General features: G+C 38.2%; 1 protein-coding gene across 7 annotated transcripts in view; it reads left to right on the top strand.

Moving 5' to 3' along the window:
• mlip (muscular LMNA-interacting protein) overlaps positions 1-10,798 on the top strand; it is a 43,397-nt gene extending 32,599 nt beyond the window's left edge. For 2 of the 7 annotated variants that reach the window (XM_028603353.1, XM_028603351.1), the window contains exons 5-12: positions 350-421; positions 897-974; positions 1,053-1,136; positions 1,233-1,292; positions 1,764-1,811; positions 2,269-2,331; positions 2,450-2,572; positions 9,893-10,798. In XM_028603353.1, the coding sequence (XP_028459154.1) occupies positions 350-421; positions 897-974; positions 1,053-1,136; positions 1,233-1,292; positions 1,764-1,811; positions 2,269-2,331; positions 2,450-2,572; positions 9,893-10,099 (735 nt within the window). In that variant the 3' untranslated portion in view covers positions 10,100-10,798. Of the gene's footprint in view, positions 1-349; positions 422-896; positions 975-1,052; positions 1,137-1,232; positions 1,293-1,763; positions 1,812-2,268; positions 2,332-2,449; positions 2,573-3,181; positions 4,514-8,240 lie in introns of those variants that run through there. The other 5 variants (XR_003694721.1, XM_028603352.1, XM_028603355.1 and 2 more) reach the window with 5 other exon arrangements.
• Positions 10,799-16,458: the final 5,660 nt, after the last annotated feature.

Below are 16,458 nucleotides of genomic sequence, written 5' to 3'. Positions count from 1 at the left end.
CTAGGCCGGAAATACATGCTTGAAGTTAAGTAACATCTGAGTATTAACATTCAGAAATCCAATTTATTTAGTGCAAGCAGGGAACTATAAGTCGATGTGGGACACAGCCATGTTGCCTGTCAGTGTGAAAAAGTTGGTTGTAACTTTACTGTTGGGCATCTTGAGCAAGACTGACTTTTTTGCATGATTAGTAGCCTGCGGCATTGTGAGATAAAGCATGCCTAATGATATGTAAAACACATATGATGACTTTCCACGAGATATTCTATAACGTCTATCTTTAGTAAAATGCAGAAATTTGAATTAATTTTAATTCCACTGTCTGCTCTTCTCTCTCTATGAACTCCAGACACACAAAATAAAGTTAAGCTACAAATCGTTCGCTGCAATTCCCACAAACACCCTTCTGTTGGATCAGCAGGTGAGTTCACTTGACTCTGTCCGACTAACTCATCTTCTTATCCTTCTAACAACCATCCATATGAAACCCTAATGCAAGCCTTATGCAGGCACTCTAGCAAATGTTGCCATCTGGACCATTATGTGGTGAATGTGTCAGGCTTTGTAGAGAAATGCATTTTTGTATTTGCAAACATTTGTTGACAGAAAACTTATTTCAGAAGGATTTACAGGCGATAAAGCAAGATGTCTTGTTTTTAAACCCTTGTAAAGGTCAAAACAGACTCAAAGAGAAACATGGCATATTGCTTGTCATTTACACTGCAGTATGTTACATTTAGAGCTGTGGAGGAGGGAGAGATGTCTGAGAAGAATACAGAGTGGATGAATATGAATTCAAGAGTTGCTGCAATGTCTAAGCCTCCTGTATAATCTCTCACAGAGAGCAGCGGTCTTGGCAAGGAGCTCAATCTGTCCACTCTGCTTTGCATTTACAGACAATAGACGAGCAAGTAGAGAGAGAAGAGAGTCCGTGTGACAGGTTGGACAGAGGTGTTGCAGACACCCACGCAGAGGTATTAATGAAAACATTACTGCCGGTTTGCACTGCACACTTCACACAACTACCTGTTAACATCAAACATTATCTACAGATGTGCTCACCCGCTGAGCTCCGGCAGCAGTCAGAGGAGCTTTATGCGGTTATTGATGAGATATTGGCAAATTCCATTCCAACTGTGAGTTCAAAGGATTACATCATATAAAATTAAACATTTGCAAATGTTGATTTGTTTGTCTATTGAATATTAAGAGTGATTATTTTTTACTTTAAGAGCAAAACATCCCGGTCACAGCAGCCGTCCAGGTCACCGACTACAAACATTGATCTGCAGGTAAAGTGTGTTTCTTTAACAGCATGTGACAAGAATGGCAAGCTCCTAAACTCTTGATTTGCCACTCAAGTTTCTTAAAGGAATAACATCTCTCACCAACAGCATGCAGAACGTAAAAGAACAGCTACAATACAGTTACGACTAATATTGTAAATCAAAAAAGTTAAATTAAATAGAAAATAGGAAAAGCACAACTGTAGTGACCCTGGAGCCATGGAAACCAGTGCTATGTGCTGTGTTTTACTGAAACACAAACTGGACGTGAGATAAAAGTGAATTCTGACTATATAATCATCAGCACGAGAAATGAAAACACATCTGTTCATTATTCATCAAGGGAAAAAGTTCTTCCTGGTTTCTAGGGGGGAAAAAAACATACGTCATTTTCACATGAAATCTTTCCAATTCCTCACCAGAAGAGGTTTTTGTAACTCTGTTGTTTTGTTTAAGACATTTAATTCTTTCCTTCAGCAGAACAACTCATCATTAACAAAATCCTTGGGACGTGAAACCAAATATGTGAGTAAGAGTAAGATAGTTTTGTTTAAAGGCAAACATTTTTCTCTGGATTTTACTCTCACAGGACCCACTACTGACAGTACAGTACGCTATGACAAATCAACATTTTATCATTCAAAACACTTGTATTGGGAGCTACACCTCAAAGATATGAAGAGAATATTATCCATCAGGAATTTGACTGCTTCAAAAATCAGAACACTGAGTTGATATAGCCTGCATGAACCAAGGCTCACTCTTTGGAGAGTAAATGCTGTTGAAGATAGAACTTACAGTATGATGTATGTTTGTCAACCTCTGACTAACTGCAACAACATTAAAGGAATAGCTCATTGTTTTGAGATCATTTAATTTGCCTTTGCAATAACCTTCAGTACTTCAAGTGCTTTCTTTTATCAGTATTTCAGGTTTATGGGAGACACTAACAAAATGTTTTTCTTCTTCTTTGTTTATTCAGGCGTCTGTATGCAGCTTGCACCCATCTACCGGTGTGGAAAGAAAGCTTATTAATCTGGAAAAGGTACATATTCAAGTTTAGTCTCCTAATGCAACATGCTCTAACACGGATGATGGTAAAGTGTCTTAGAAAGCAGGAATGATTTCACCTCTGCTGTCAAACTCTGAATCTTTCCTTCCAGACAAAGCCTGGGGTTATTCGCCCAATGACGGCCATTCCAAGACTGACAGTCGAGGATGAAGAAGAATTTCTTCCAAACCCTTTCAGGCAGTTTGTCGCCAAGAACCCGACTGACAATAAAAAGGTAGGCTGGTGAAAAAGTGTGTTTTCAAACCTATATAGTGACACACAGTAGTTTTATTTTAAGTGATAGCAAAATAGCAAAATCTGTCTTTTTATTATCACTTACACTCCTTAAAATGTGGCTGTTAAACAATTGTGTCATGAATTTCATGACAGTTACAAATTTGACAAGTTTTGGCAGCAGAAAAACTATTTATAATGAGCAAAGAAACTTATCACACTATATTCCACTTCTCTGCAGTCATCCACATGCCTGGTATGTTCTAAACATACTGTATATCCGGTCACATAATAATACCTGAGCAAGTTTCATCTGCTGAAGAAAACTTGTAGTTAAACATAAACCTAGTAAGTGAACCCTGAGGCTGGGACATTTGATCACAGATAAGTTATAGTTTTGTAATGCCAGTTACCTCTCTGGTGAAACAGACCTAATCATGGGTTTAAAAAATGGATACCAAATTAAAAAACACCTTTCTGCCTGTGGTAATCGTTGGAGAGCTCTTTGCCTCTTCCTTCTCCAATGTGTATCGTATTAAATATTTGAACCCTCTCATTTTTTCCTTTATTAAAGATTATTTTGTTGGGCTTTTCCACCTTTAATTGACAGGACAGCTAGGTGAGAAAGGGGGAAGACATGCAGGAAATCGTCACAGGTCGACTCGTACCCTGGACCTGTTTGTCGAGGCCTAAACCTCTAAGTATATGTGCGCCTGCTCTACCCACTGAGCCAACCCGGCCACCATTTTTGCTTTATGAAATAATAATGACTTAGAGGGAAATTCTATTTTCAAAACATCTTTCAATTGATTGTGATGGCATACATTTTAGTTTGAGCCAGTGTCAGATCCATGTCCGACATTTACAAATCCTACACATAGGCGCTTTAACACATAGGGGTTCAGTTTGAACATAACCCATAATAAATTATAGATTTGGCAATAAAATAGTTTAAACTAAGCATATTATTCAGTGTCTCTGTTAAGATTACTCCAAATATCTATCAGGTATAACATTAAAGTTAAAATTATTAATGTGATGGTGAGTAAATGTGGACTGCCTCCATCCATCTATGTAACTGAAGTCACCTCATTTACTATGGAAAGATATCGAAAGATGTTTAGCTTAAAGGTGACAGACTCCTGTTTATATTCTAACTCAAATGTTTTTTTCAATATCATGGTCAACAGCAGGGTAGCTAGTTGTCTGTTTTTCGATTTTTCGATGTTTCACCACATGGCCTGTCTCGTCAGCCAGCCTCGTCAAACCTTTTGAGAGGATGATTCCTTTTGCTTCACAAACTGTCGAGGTTCTGGCGTGTTTCCAGACCTCTTCTTGTCAAACTACTTTAACTGAAGAGCTTTAAAAAGTGACCTGCTTTCCATCCTGCTGGAAAACATTGGAGCAGTCTAGAGTGCAGTTTTTGATAACAATTATTGGGTGAGGTATCATTTTTAAAGCCTTAAATAAAAAAAATACTCCAAAAACATACAACAACTTGTCAACTCAGTTTAAGTACTCTTTTTCACTCTGCCTCAGAGAATCCCAGGGGCTCTGCTGATGAAAGAAAATAGGTTTGAAGAGCCATCAAGAGGATAGATGATTGTGTGGCAATTTATCAGCCAAACCTTTTGTAATACACAGCAATGAGAGATGGTAAAATAGGCATAATTGTTATTCATTGTGTTTAAACAGACATCATTGTTTCACATCAATATTGTAATAAAAACATTTACCATATTACAAATGTCTTTATCAGGCCAGTTTTCATGTCCCAGCTCCTTTTCACACATGGTAGTAACAGTCATTCCAGAGCTGTGTAATTTATTTTAAATAATCACTGAAAACTGCTGACAATGACCCTGATGAAGACCTGTGTCGGTCGCAACGCAACGTCATTTTAAATACATGTTGCCGTGTAAAATAAAGGTATTTTAATTTTTTTATTTGTATTTTATATTTTCTGAGACCATATTTCCTCCATTCAATGACCACTTCACAACATGTTAATGAAAGCTCCTTTGATGGAACCCACAGGTTAAGCTTCTTTTGTAATACTGAGCTTTATGCAAAATGATAGTCTGAATCTTGTTTATTTGTTGAATACATGACATGAAATGTCAAGGTCAACAGGATTCCATATATATATGTACAAAGAACTGATGACACGGTGAACAGTACACTTAAACCTCAACCACGTCATTGAGTGCTCGCTTTCAACAATCTTCCTCACTATAAAGGTGTTTTCAAGTCAATGCCCCTGACATGTTTGACACTAAAAACACAGTTTTCCACTGAAAAGCAATTTTCCTCCAGAAAGACATAGAATAGCACCATTTGCAATGCAGAGATGATTGGTATGATTGTTTTTAGTTTAATGATTTGTTCTCATGTGGAGAAAAATAATATGCAGAGTGTTAGGAACCTGTAACATTGATATTCAGCGTTTGATGCAATCGGCACTTACAGTACCTTGGCACAGTTGACTCTGCGTGGTTTACCCTGCTGTGGTCTTTTAACCTCAGATCTTTGATCCATTACAGTCTACATAATGCAGTGAGGTGCTTAATAAAGTATTTCAGCTCATGTTAATTACATTTAAGGTTAAGTTTAATTTACATGCTGTTGAAGTTGTTGCCAACCAACATTTCTGCTTAAAGTTTGGAGTGAGGATAAATAAAACTTCAAAATCTATGTACACTTTTTGCAGACATGAATATGCATTTTTTTAATTTGGGTGTGGGATTTGATATTGTGATTATTGAAAGGATAGTTCCACATTCTGGGAATTACGCTTATTCACCTTCTTGCCAAGAGTTAGATGAGAAGAACAATACCATTCTCAGTTTGTACAGTGAATATGAAGCTACAGACAGCAGCTGGTTAGCTTAGCTTAGCATGAAGATGGGAAACAGATGGAAACAGGTAGCCTGTAACTGTTTGCCAGTAACAAAATCCGCCTAACAGTACTTCTAAAGCTCACCAATTAACACATTTAATCTCGTAAAATTAACACATTGATAATGATATAGAGGTTTCCAGGCCGCCAGTGGAGACTTCAGGACTGCGCTAAGCCTAGAAATAGTCATGAGTACATTACTCCCTGGAAAACTAAAACAACAAAGTGCTGTTGCCAACTAAATAAATGAGATGTGATTTTAAATATGATTTTAGCAAATTTTAGAATTAACTTTAATTGCAATTTGTTGGATTTCTACCTTTTAGGTGATGTTAATGCTTCAAAAATCTTCTTTTACTACAGTCTTTTGTATACCTCTCCGCAGTATACGGTCTAATCCCTGACTGACTGATGAATCTGTCTTTGGTATAATTAAATGTTGTGGCAATTAGGGCTGGGCGATATGGAGAAAATCAGATATCACGATATTCTTGACCAAATACCTCGATATCGATATTGCAGCGATATTCTAAGGTTGACAATTGGTGCTTTAACAAAATATCTTCACACTTAGATTTTAGATAAATAATCATCAGTAATGTGTACATAATGTCTAATTGGGGAAAAGGCAAATAATAGAACAGCTATAACAGTCTGGTAAGAAAAGTACATCACTTTACGGTAATGCAGCCTTTAAAACCAGTAAAAGACAACATTTATGTCATATCACAATATTACGATATCCAAAATCTATAATATCGATATATTGCCCAGGCCTAGTGGCAATAATTAGCAGCATGAGAATAACTATTTATGGATAATTGGAAACTAATGGGGTGCCTATGAGCACACATTCAAATAATTATTTCAAGAAAGATGGATATTGGTTGCGTGTGCAACCAAGACAAATTGTTCATCGACATGTTTTAGTGTCTGAATTTGATCAGTAACAACCCTCTTCTAGCAAGTGATTGATTATTCAGTCTGCATGATGTGACAGCCCATAAACTCACTCCTCTGTTCCTTCAAGTTACTGATTAAGCAAATTTCTCTCTCCGCCCCTGCCTCTTTCCTGTTCTGGTCTCTTAGTTCATTCTAATTGTACCAGCATCTCAATCCTTGCTTTACAGTGTACGTATATAACAATCTTTCACGTCTCAGTCATATGGATCTTCTGGGTTTAGTTTGTCCCGTGGAGCTGTGGAGAAAACAGAGAAGAGCCATCCTTGTTACCATGGTTAAAAAAGCCAAAAGCCAAAACAAATAAGAGACCAGGAAGAAACTTTAGCAAGTGACGAGAGTTCTTTTTTTAGATGCTGCTTCTGTAACTGCACCCAGCTAGCTGCAGTGCAAATGGCTCAGAGTCGGTCTGTACTTGCGGCACCATCACCGAGCCTCCCCTGTCAGCTGCCAACTACTGTGGTGGTGGAGGTAAAGAAAAATGGTTTAATATAAAAAAAATTCAGCGTGATTACCAGCTGTGACAGCAACGGATGGTATTGTTTTCTGTGATAGCGCTACAACCATGCAAGATGCAGTCACGAAACATTGCAGGATTGTAGTTAACATAATGAAGATTGTTTTTAAATATGGATTGGGTTTGAACAAGGGCGCCGGAAGTAGGAAGAACGGAAAGGGGCCATTGACCCCACACCCCTATTCTACGGTCCTGGTCTGATTTGGTGTTGCAGCTGGTGTAATCCCTTCACAAGATGGTCCCTAGTTTGTTTTGCAATTTCCTGAACCAATCCCAACTCAACAATCACACTTTCATATTTTAATCACAGACAAGGGTGACTTTAGAGCCACAGTCTTGGATCACCATAACCACAAGGGAGTTTGAGTTTGAAAGTACAAAAGATATAATATAATATATCTCTCTATATTGCTGTGTAGTGTATCTCTTGAACATGTGTTTCAGTACAATTCTAAAGGTAAAAACGTAGAGACAAGAGCTGTTGAAGACAGGAAAAGAAAGCAGATAATGATGGTCAAAAGGTCAGTCAATTTGAAAGAGACAGAAAAAGCGCTTAGAGAGGTAATATGCATTTTAATTAGATAACATGAAAGGAACTTTGCAGCTTACTATAATTTTAGTCTTTCTTTTGACTTTGCACAGCCGTGCCATTGTCAATTGTCCTAAGAGTTTCCTGCCAGACCTTTTATTCGCCTCCCCTGGCTGAATGGCTAAATCGACTTAGACTAGACTTAGACTTAGACTTCTCTTTATGGATCCTTTTGGGATGAATCCCGCAAGGAAATTAGATTTCCAGCAGCAGATGTTAGCAGCTTACAAAACACTCTTTAAATAAAGAGGTATCAAAAATGCAGTATAGAAAAAAAAATACAGTATAAGAATAACAATAAACTTTTAGCTAAATATTTTTACAAAAAGTAAACAGACAGTAAACAACAATAAACTACAGATAAATAAAGATCGATATATAGATATATAGGACTTTGTATGGTATTGTGTTATTATACAGTTAATAAATAAGTGACATTTAACATAAATTAGCAGTTAAGAGCAGTTAGAGTGTCCAGGTATGTATGTGAGTAGATTATTAATGTACATGTCTACGGTCTACATTTCTTCTTCATTTGTAATCTTAATTGCCTGTTGTATCTAGGATGATAGTATTCTTCAATGTAAGTATTTATAGATACATTCTTAAAGGTACCCTGTGGAGTTTTTGACCACTAGCAGCGCTATAGAGCAATGTATTTATGAGTGGATCCCTGTTTTGTTTGATTTCATGTACACACACAGGCACGAGGGTGACGCAATACAACGTCGCTGTTCTACTGATCGACAGGTGGCGGTAATGTGCCAAGACTTGCAGCGAGAAAGAAGTAGACTGTTAGCAAGCAAACATGAATGTAAACACTGCAGCAGCATTATAAAACTAAATCAGCTTTACAAATGTTTTATGAGGAAGGAAAAGATATACAATTAAAACATAACTTTTGCTTGTTTACAATACAACTCTACAAGGCACCTTTAATTTGGGAATAAAGTTTGCACCTCCCACTCAGTGTACAAAGGCTGACAGAATTACTGTAAACACAGCAGGTTTGAACACAGCTGTGTCAAAGATGCTGCTTCTACCGGCCTTGGCAGAGGAAAAGTGAGCCTCAAAACAAACCATAACAACAAAAGAAGAGATTGTTTGATCAAGGGGTTTGTATTCAACACCTGAACTACCTTTATGCTGCAGTTGGCTTGTTTCTCTGTGTGCTGTGTGTAACTGAACTATGTGCTACCTTCATGTTTGTCAAATCCTCTCGTTGGCTTTAATTTTGTCCATAAGGAAGAGCCTCGCCGACATTTAAAAGTCTTTACTCTTTCGCAGCTTTACTAGAAATTGGAAAATATTCTGTTGCCACTTCCTTTAGCGCTTGCCACTGCACATCCACAGACAGTCCAGCTACTGAATCTGAAAGGGAACACTTTTTCTTTTTAGACAAGTGTGGTGATCCCTGTGATGTTCATTTCATGGCGGTGGGATGACACAAATCCCATTAAAAAGTGAACCTCATGAGTATAACATGAGACTGGCTGGTATAACCTCCACAGTCTGCAGAAATGAGTATTTTGATGTGGACGGATGGGCATATGCAGCATTTGAAACACATTTGTCTATAGTGCAGCAGTACAGTGGAATAATCCGACCAAAAATCTGAAACTGAGTGTTTCACTGAACACGTTTATAGTGGCGTTAAAGAAATGGCTACAAAGCAAATGAAGAATTTTCAGTTTCCATTCTATTTTGTTATTTTTATAACAAAGAAAGCAAATAGCATGTTGACATAGCTACCCTGCTGCCTGCTATTATATGTTGATTGTATTGTTTGCACTTGTCTCAATTGTTGTGCTGTTTTATCTTGTGGCTTGATAAGTGTTTTACTAGAGGATCACAATGGAAATAAGCTTTTAGACATTATTGTGTTTTTATCCTCAGAGATTCTTAATGTTGGCCTATAGAATTACTGCTGTGCAGTGTTATATGTGCTTTTTTAAATCATCAAATAAATCAATCAATCAAACAAACAAAGACCAGAGTTCTCATCCCTGACTATTTAGACAATATAGCAGACAACACATCAGTTTGAAGCATCAAAATTACATTGATAAGCCCAAAGGTCCTCCCAGAATTGTATAGTAGGTGATTGAAGTCACCTTGCAATCCAAAAGGTGAGTGTCAATTATAATGAAATAAACAATGAATATTCATCCCACCGCAAACCTTAAGCAGCTGCATGGGGAACTAATTTCAAGCAATTTCACAGTGGGCTGAAATCAGTCCTTAATGGAAACCAATAGAAACTGATTAGAAATTACTGTTATTTTTAATTTTTCCTCTTGCCTCTCTTACTATAAATGGATGGACCTGAAAACCATTGTGTCCGTTTCTATTTCAGGTGCACAGTATGAGTCATGAAGAGGCAGGAACAGATTTTTACACAACGTTGAGAGAAGAGTGGAAGCCTGAGAGAAGAGGTCCATTCTCAGTATGTGACCTGCAGATTTCTGAGCCTGCAGACCAGATGAGCCCCTCTGTGAAAGATGCCTCAACATCTTTTAGTCCATCTAAAAGGCAGATGGAAGCTTTTGAGACTCACATTTAAAGCATTAAACTTTGACCCTTAATTCTTTTATTTCTTAATAAACAATATTATCTGCTAAAACACAATCAGCATTCAATACCATTACCGTTAGAGGAGAAATGACGATGAATTGCACCTGACCTAAGTTAATGAATAAGTGCATACCCATATGTATGGGTTTAAAAAGCCTGATCCCTAAGCCCCAACCCTTTAGTTTCTGTTGCTACGGTCAAGCTTTCCACTTGCAAATGACACATATTTTACAATAATAAGTAGTAGAAGATTTACCATTCAAAATTCTTAGTCCTTAGATTCAGACAGTGGTAGAGTGCTTTGGTATAGTATGTAAAGACATCCAACGTTTGACAGACTTGCAGTGCCTTGCTACTGTTTCTACTGTAAATTATGCTTGGACAGTTGTTGTTTGGTAGACATGTGTAGCGAACACTAGTCATTTGGTACAACATATCCAACAGCAAGAAAAGGAAGGTCAACTGTGATGTGGCCCAGTAAGTTCAAATCTATTTAGTGAGAAAACTATAAAAACTAAAGGCCCTTTGTATGTCTCAACAGTCAACATGTTCATGGCCATTGTATAACATAAAGCATCATGCAAATGATGTAAGTTGTTCACTTCTAAAGAAAATACTATTTTAATATTGTTGAATGATTTGAGAAAAAGCTGTAATATGTAATAAAGGGCATCCCTATCTTTCCCAATGCTCTGAGTTTTATATCCTTCTGTTGCTAAATGTACATTTTCATATGAACAAAGAAAATCACAGGCTAATGACATAAACGTCTGCTTGATAAAAGGTATGATGGAGAACGATGGGTATGCAGGCGTTTTATCTTCCAAAGAACATATAGCAAGTGCTTTTATTTACAGAGCAGGGGTGCTACAGGCTGATCATTTGATTTCTCTTCTGGGTGTTCTTACACCCTTCTTTGTGTCAGTCCTGTGATTGACTGCTGACCTGTCTGGAAAGCGTCTACGGAGTATCAGTGCTCGGAGACAGTTTTTACACTCAGTCAGTGAGACTTATGAACAGCGGCACTCAGTGATGTAGTGGCTGTGGATTTATTTATTTGATTATGTTTTTATCCTTCTCTATTTCAGTGATGGCTACAATAGTTTTTAGCTTGCTACAACATATTAGATTGTACTATGTATTCAGGTTAACTTTTTTATATTCTATTCAAATTATGTTAATTGTTTTGTATGAGAAGAGAGAGCCGGGGCAAAACACATTTCATTGCATTCTCTCTGTACTTTGTACTTTTAAACGCACATGAAAATAAGCTTGAACTTGAACCTGTCCAGGGTGTACTGCGCCTTAGCTGGGATTGGCACCCTCGCGACCTTCTAAAAGAATATGTGGGTGTAACTAATGGATGGATGTTCCTACACTTGATTAGAAATCCTCAAAGAAAAGCCTAGACAACTTCAAAGGGGCTCTTGGAGAAGCAAGAGTTTAAACGGCACTGATGATTGATGCACTCGCAGCCTCCACTGCCTGCTGTGGAGCTCACAGTGATACAGAAGTCCAACTGCAAACATGTGCCCACAATCAAAATCAAGAATGTTGAAGCAGTGTTATAAAAATATCTTGAATGGTAGCCATGACCTTGAGTTTTGCATTTTAATTTTTGAGCAGTTTTTAATTTAGGTCTGATTTGGTTTTACCTTGCATGGTAGATGGATTCTTGCGATATCATGAGATCCTTCTTCGAAAATCCTTCTTGTCAGGCTACAAGGAGTCTTGCTTTGTCAGACCCTCCTCCAAAGTGCATTGAAGGAGGGTCTGGCTACTCCACATAGCATTCGGGGATGGAAGGAAAACGTGCTAATGGCATTTCTTTAAACCAATCAGAATCGTCATGCGCTAAGGTCCGCACAGAGCCGCTGCAAAATAGTCGTGCGTGAGAAAACTCAGATTGGACAGATAGCCTAGCTAGCTGTCTCAATTTACCCTGCAGAGAGCTGAGGAGCAGTTAACAATAGTCCTCATGAATCCACCGAATTTAAAATTCCAACACAAAGAAACCAGAAGGAAATGGAAAATACATGCACCGGTGGAATTTCCTGCAGCACCGGTGCAATCCCGGAAGTGAAACGTCAAGGATATAGACTAGGCTACAAGTAATATGTTTGTGTCTGAACAACCAGCCTAGCTAACCAATCAGTGTTGGGTGAGAGGCTACTGGCTGCTACAGGCGGGGTTTAGGTGTGACGGTGGTTCAAAACAACGGCGGACGTGATAGACAGATGGTTGATTCAATCACCTTCTCTCCTAAAAATTACGTTCCACACAACTAAACTAAACTGCATTTTCAATTATGTTTTAAGGGAGCGTAATTTAACCTGGATTCCGTTTGTTTGTTTCATATCACTAATACGTTTCTAATCAAATCCTCGTAGGGAGGGGGTCAGGTGGATGGGGATGGTTCAAACAAACTCGTGACTTTCTGTTTGTGTCCTGTCTGGAACCGTAAGTCAACTTTTGACATACTTAACTTACGTATGCCGCTTAAGTTACGTAACAAATGACTTGAACACAAACAATGATCTTTTTCTAAACCTAACCAAGTAGTTTTGTTTTAATTCATTACTTTCACCACGTGTTTAAATGAAGGACCGTACGTTTAAACTGTAAACCGGGATACTTTAACACCTAACAAGCTTTTCTTGCATTAAAGCTTCCGTCCTCCAGAGAGTGTCCAGATCACAGTAAAGGATCTGGCACTCAAGTTTCAGACTTTCCAGGACAGCAATATTGGGATGTTTGTATCCAGGGCAACGAGTACATGGGGCCAATCAGATTTCACTACTTTATTTTTGTCTTTTCCCCCATGCCCTTGGAAACACACAACACACTTAGCATCAAAGTACATCATAAGTGCGTAGTCAAATTGACGCTCCATAACTCTTTTCTCACAACATGACAGACTTTATAAAAGTATTGAAGTGTGAGGGGTTGTGGAGAATATAATTTATTGTCTCTTCTGCTGTAGTGCTCTCAGCCTCAGAGTTTCACGCTGCTCTCTCCTGTTTATCAGATCTACTTTGACTTTCAAGTTTTTGTCAGCATTTTCACCTCTCTGTCATTCTAGTTTGGCTGTAGTAACGGTTTCTTCTGTGGACAATATTAAAATGTTATCATTTGACTTTATAATTCTCACTACTACACTACAGATTAAATCAACATGACTCATCAGCACATAAGCGGAAGACCGTGCATATAAAACAAAGGCTATAAGAAGGACACATTCGTCTTGTTGCCCTTGGAGACTGTGGAAATGTTCACAGCAAAGACACAAAAGACAATTGTGTAAATCAACTCAATTATTGTAATCATTTTTAACCACTAACCAAGGTTGACATTGTACTTTTTTTTATAAGACCCGGATCAGTCAGTGTTTTATAAACAAGTCTTAAATGACTGAAAATAAAATGGTTACTAAGAAAGAAGGTAAATTATTCATACAGCATTTTCTGACTTGTACATTTTACACTATGGAAACAACCACATGGTCATAATTAGGAGAGTGAATCTTGTGTTTTTCTTTAAGTTGCACTTAAATAAAACAAAATGGTCAAAAAAAAGAACAATCAAATCTGCGGTCAGCAACAATCTGTAATTTAGGGTAACTAAATGGTAATTTATTGACCATGCTCACATGTATTTTACTCCCACTTGATGTCATACAATGATCACTCAATGCTAAATAACTACTAATTCATCATTCAACACATTATTAGTAATTTAACAATACATGTTTTTTTACTATGTGTTATCTAGTTATCTACTATCCCCACTATATATAATGAAGTCTCCCTTTCTGTATTTGTGCATGTGTGTTTGATTCAATATAAGCCTTGTTTTGGGACCAGAATAATTCAAATACTCTATCCAATGAAGGCTAAAGATCACAACATTATTTGACATGTACTGACATCAGTGTACCCTGAGGTTTAAATATGAAATAACATGTTGTATTTCAAGCTTGATATGAGACGCAGCAGGGGTTGTGGATTTATGTGAACTTTGATTACTGGTTTCATCTGTCCCTGGGGCACAGAGAGTCAGACTCAGGAAGGTCAAAAAGAATCCCCGAGCCCCAATCCTCCACCAGCGGAGTCAGCCTAACACCCACTTTGCTCCCTTGTGATCTATGTACAAGAGAGCTGAATCTCTGGAGACTGGACAACAACCAAAGTGAGTTCAGATTTCAATTCCATGATGAGATGAGTGAGTGTTTCTGTGGCCACTTTGATGTAACATACTGCAAACTGTGGCTGCAGCTAATAGAGCTGAGATCAGTTGGTTTGAAGTACTCAGATGTCAAGCTTCCTCTCAGCTGTGCCAGTCAGCTGCCATCACAAGCATGACGGATGGGCAACAATCGATAACCTGCTCCTCCAATCTGTGAGAAAATCTTAGTGGGCAAGCCAGAACAACAACCCAAGGAGATCATTTATTGGATGGCCTCGAAGCAGAAACCCTTTGAGAACATGATTTTGAACATTTTATTTCAGAACATTAAAAAAGCAATTATACTGAATTGATAGTGTGCAAGTTTTTTGTAATTGTCCCTAAAATATGTTTTAGCGTTCATAAAAGAAAAGGTTTAACTGTACAAGAATGACCAATTCTTGCTTTAGGCTGACAGAAAACTGTTAAAACTGTTTCATCCTTGAATACAGACATCATTGTTTGTTACTGAAAGAACTCCTGAATATGTATGTTGTCTGCAGTAGGCAACCTAAGATCCCACATGGCATTGCATTTAAACCATAGACTGTATGATTTAAACCTTGTTCTATTTTTGTTTGTTATCCTCTTCGTGGATGGAGGATGTTTTTGTGTTGATAGTGTTTGAACAGAAAGCACAGCAGCCAAACGGAACATTTCCCTTGTGGAGTGTGAGGACCCATGTGGTGCTTATAGTCTTTCATTTGTGTGGGTGCTTGGTCAGACAATCTCTGTAATGCACTGGAACAATAAATGGATTAGGCTGCTCTTGTGAAGTTAAGAGTTTATGAACATATTTACTATGAATTTTTAAAACACTGAAACAGCAGGGACTCCAATACAAAACAAATGTAATTAAATTGTACCCATTAGCCTCAGATTTACTTTGTGTTTAGTAATAACTAGAACATTTTAGAATGCTAACATGTTCACAATGACATGCAAGGCTGATGGAAATGTTATTAGTTTTACAGGTCTTTGGAGCAAGGAGGTCATAAGGAGCAAGGTTACCTCCCCTTTCTCTGTTTTGCCCGCCCAGAGAATTTGGCCCACCCATGAGAAAGCGAGCAAAGTGGCAGTTGGTCAAGGCCACACCCCCACCCTCCACCTTGACCCCCCTCTCTCCTTCTCAATAGCTAAAGACACAGAAATGGCACATCCTAAGGAAAGCTTATTGTGGGACTGGCTCTATGGGAAAGAGACTTCAGATACAGTATTAGGGGACCACTAAGGTCTATAGAAAAGCATCCAAAGAGCACCATGTCATGGGACCTTTAAAACTGGAAATGTAAACCTCATGATGGCACTAGAAGGATCACTAAAGTTACTAGGATTCATCCTCTGAGCAGCATGGATATCCATACCAAATTTCATGGCAATACATCCAATAGTAACAGTTGTCAAGACACTGCTGGTGGCAGGAAGAATAAAGATCAAATACGTATGTGTGGAAATATCCAATAGACCAGCACACACTTAGAGTGAATGTAGAGAAGCAGAGAAAGGCAAACATCCAGACACAACATACCCCTGATTACAGGTGATAGCAATAGATTGTTAAGATTTTACAAAGCTGTCGAGATGTGCAGCAGACAGCCAGATAGGAGGATACAGTATCAGTGTCCTGCCGACAAACAAGAAGAAAATAGTGCAGGAAATATTGTGAAAACAGATGAATGAAAAAACAAGCTGAGATAGCATTCTGCACAAAGCCATTAAAATTCACCAATGCCACTGTAGTAATGCAGAGGGAAAGATTCACTTTGGCCTGGTGGTGCAGTGTACAGAAGTTTCCAAAACCAGCCTGATTGACTTAAATCCAACGGCTACTGTAACAAACTTTTTTGGCCTTGACTCAAACTTGAAGTGTGAAGCCAACGATTTAATGTCTTGCACAAAGAAAAGACTTGTCACAAGAAATTCAGTGCAACAGCGCAATAAAGTGGTCTGTCTGCTGCTCTAGTAGCCTATCCATCAAGTAACACACACACTGACGGTGAATACTGAGCCATAGCAGGGTGGTGTTACAACACAGCTCTCACCGTGCTTAAGTTAGCTGAGAACGAGACACACTGGCACCAGAGCACACAAAACAATCCAAACCAGATAAACCAGCAAGCTTGT

Source organism: Perca flavescens, chromosome 17 (genome assembly GCF_004354835.1).
Source record: "Perca flavescens isolate YP-PL-M2 chromosome 17, PFLA_1.0, whole genome shotgun sequence".
Classification (NCBI taxonomy): domain Eukaryota; kingdom Metazoa; phylum Chordata; class Actinopteri; order Perciformes; family Percidae; genus Perca; species Perca flavescens.
Note: the sequence above shows the minus strand (reverse complement) of the source record. Positions and strands in the feature narration are given on the sequence as shown.